The sequence below is a fragment of the Cibotium barometz genome, chromosome 51 (genome assembly GCF_041138505.1).
Source record: "Cibotium barometz isolate CiBa-2024 chromosome 51, ASM4113850v1, whole genome shotgun sequence".
Classification (NCBI taxonomy): domain Eukaryota; kingdom Viridiplantae; phylum Streptophyta; class Polypodiopsida; order Cyatheales; family Cibotiaceae; genus Cibotium; species Cibotium barometz.
Window position 1 is genome coordinate 35,924,461 of NC_141096.1, and position 1,900 is coordinate 35,926,360.

Below are 1,900 nucleotides of genomic sequence, written 5' to 3' on the forward strand. Positions count from 1 at the left end.
AACATCAAAGTTCTCGTCTACTACATCATCACAATTGTACATCCATCTGGGCATATCTTCTTCATACTCTTCGCTTTCAATGTCTCGCAAGATCTTTTCATTGACGAATATCTAGATCGAATGATTATTTATGCCCAGGCGGCAATGCCCATTGCCCATGGAGTGTTGACCATGTTCCCACTCAAGGCTAAGCCTGCAATGGGTTATGGGATTCTTCTATGATGTCACATGTGGGTTTTAAGGTTTAAAGGGCTTTGATGCCCTGTGGAGGCTTCAAATTTCAGTGTGTGCGCCTGTGCAGTTACTACATCACATTGTCAGGCTTAGGTTTTAGTTGAGTTGTCTCTATACAAAGGGCTACCATGCACATTAGGAAGCCCACAGAGCTCATTTCCAGTACTGTCCACTTTAGGGCCCCGTACTGATGTGCGAGACTCGAGTGGGCTTTCCTTTTACAAGAGCGAAGTTTCTCATTGAATTGAACCGGCCAAAGTTGTGTACGCGGCGATGACAATGGTGGACGTTGAGTTTCCCCCAACTGTCATTGACAAGCCACCGTCTCTGGTCGGTAAGTTGTGTCAAACTTCTACGGGAAAGAAAAGAGAATTTCCTTACTGTTTCGAAAAAGTGCTGACCCAAACAGACACAAGAAGAGGGTCTCACAATGCACCCTATTTGGTAAACCCTCCGGCTGCCATTTTTGCAGACTAGTTTTCCACTTCCATTTTGCTTGCATTAAGGTCGTACTGTTTGATGTCTTGCAGCGGTTGCAACTCTCTGTCACTAAAGCTTGCCTGGATCTGGGTGTGGGCGGAGACATTGAGTTGGAGGAAGAGACCGGGCAGGTGTGGAATGTAGGTCTAAAACATCCGAGCAGTGGGAGCTTCATTTGCAAAGGATGGAAAAAGTTTGCCCGCTACTACAAGCTCCAAGTGGGGGATATCGTGAAGGTGAAGATAGTGAGCCAGCATCAAATCTTAGTGCAGATCAGGCGACCCCCTCATAACGCCACCACCTGCATGCGGCCGTCAATATACAACTTAAGAGGACCAGCACAACTCTCCAATCCAACAACAGCCCATAATGCAAAATACAACTCAAGAGAAAAACGGCCACCCTCCCATCCAAGCGCCCATAAGGAGGAAGGTGTAGAAGTTGCTCAGAGCTCGGAGTTGGCAACGGCACCCATCATCTCAAAAAGACATCCCCTATGCTACATAAAACTAAAGGCTTCTAACGTCAGAAAGCCCTTCATCATTGAAAGTAGCCTTTCTTCTCTCTTCATTTGGGCTACACGATCAATCCTTTCCCCTTCCTGTAGTTCATTGTCTCTAGTGTTTATGTTTTCATTATTCTAATGTTTGTGTCCTCCTTTTGTAGGACATCCCCCGCGAGTTCGCCAAACACATGCCCAAGGGACCATGCGTTGTCTCTCTTGTTGATGCCTCTAAAGGAAAGTGGATAGTTCATTCATCTTATTCACGCACAAGAGTAACACTTGAGGAGGGAGTAACACTTGAGGAGGGATGGAAACGCTATTGCATTGATCATCGACTTCAAGAAGGCGATATTTGCGTCTTTGAGATGATTGACAATAAGACCTTGACCCTTAAAGTACACATCTACAAAATAGACAAAGGAGCTCCATTCTAGCTAGCTTTAAGTGTTAAAATATAAGGTGACTCAATAATGGTAAGCTTCTACCTTAGCTTTTTGAATGGCAAAACATGTATCTAGTTTCTTATCTAGTTCTATTACTTGTGCACGTTGATGCTTTAATTTCTCAATTCATAAGAATGATGCAAAGCATAAAGTGACTCAACAATGGCAAGTTTATACCTTAGCTTTTTGAGTGGCAAAAAATGTATCTAGCTTCTTATCTAGTTCTATTACTTATGTA

The 1,900-nt window shown here is 43.8% G+C and overlaps 1 protein-coding gene across 1 annotated transcript; it reads left to right on the forward strand.

The window, feature by feature from the left end:
* Positions 1-507: 507 nt before the first annotated feature.
* Positions 508-1,653, forward strand: LOC147609591 (B3 domain-containing protein REM16-like). The gene is made up of 3 exons (XM_086787982.1): positions 508-678; positions 765-1,238; positions 1,381-1,653. The coding sequence occupies exons 1-3, from the start codon at positions 508-510 to the stop codon at positions 1,651-1,653; spliced, it is 918 nt and encodes a 305-aa protein (XP_086644108.1).
* Positions 1,654-1,900: the final 247 nt, after the last annotated feature.

Excerpts from the sequence above, each read along its gene's own strand:
- LOC147609591 (XM_086787982.1), top strand. The coding sequence starts at position 508 with ATGACAATGGTGGACGTTGAGTTTCCCCCAACTGTCATTGACAAGCCA. Across the intron at positions 679-764 it reads CTCACAATGCACCCTATTTG|CGGTTGCAACTCTCTGTCAC; the intron begins GTAAACCCTCCG and ends GATGTCTTGCAG. Across the intron at positions 1,239-1,380 it reads TAAAACTAAAGGCTTCTAAC|GACATCCCCCGCGAGTTCGC; the intron begins GTCAGAAAGCCC and ends CTCCTTTTGTAG.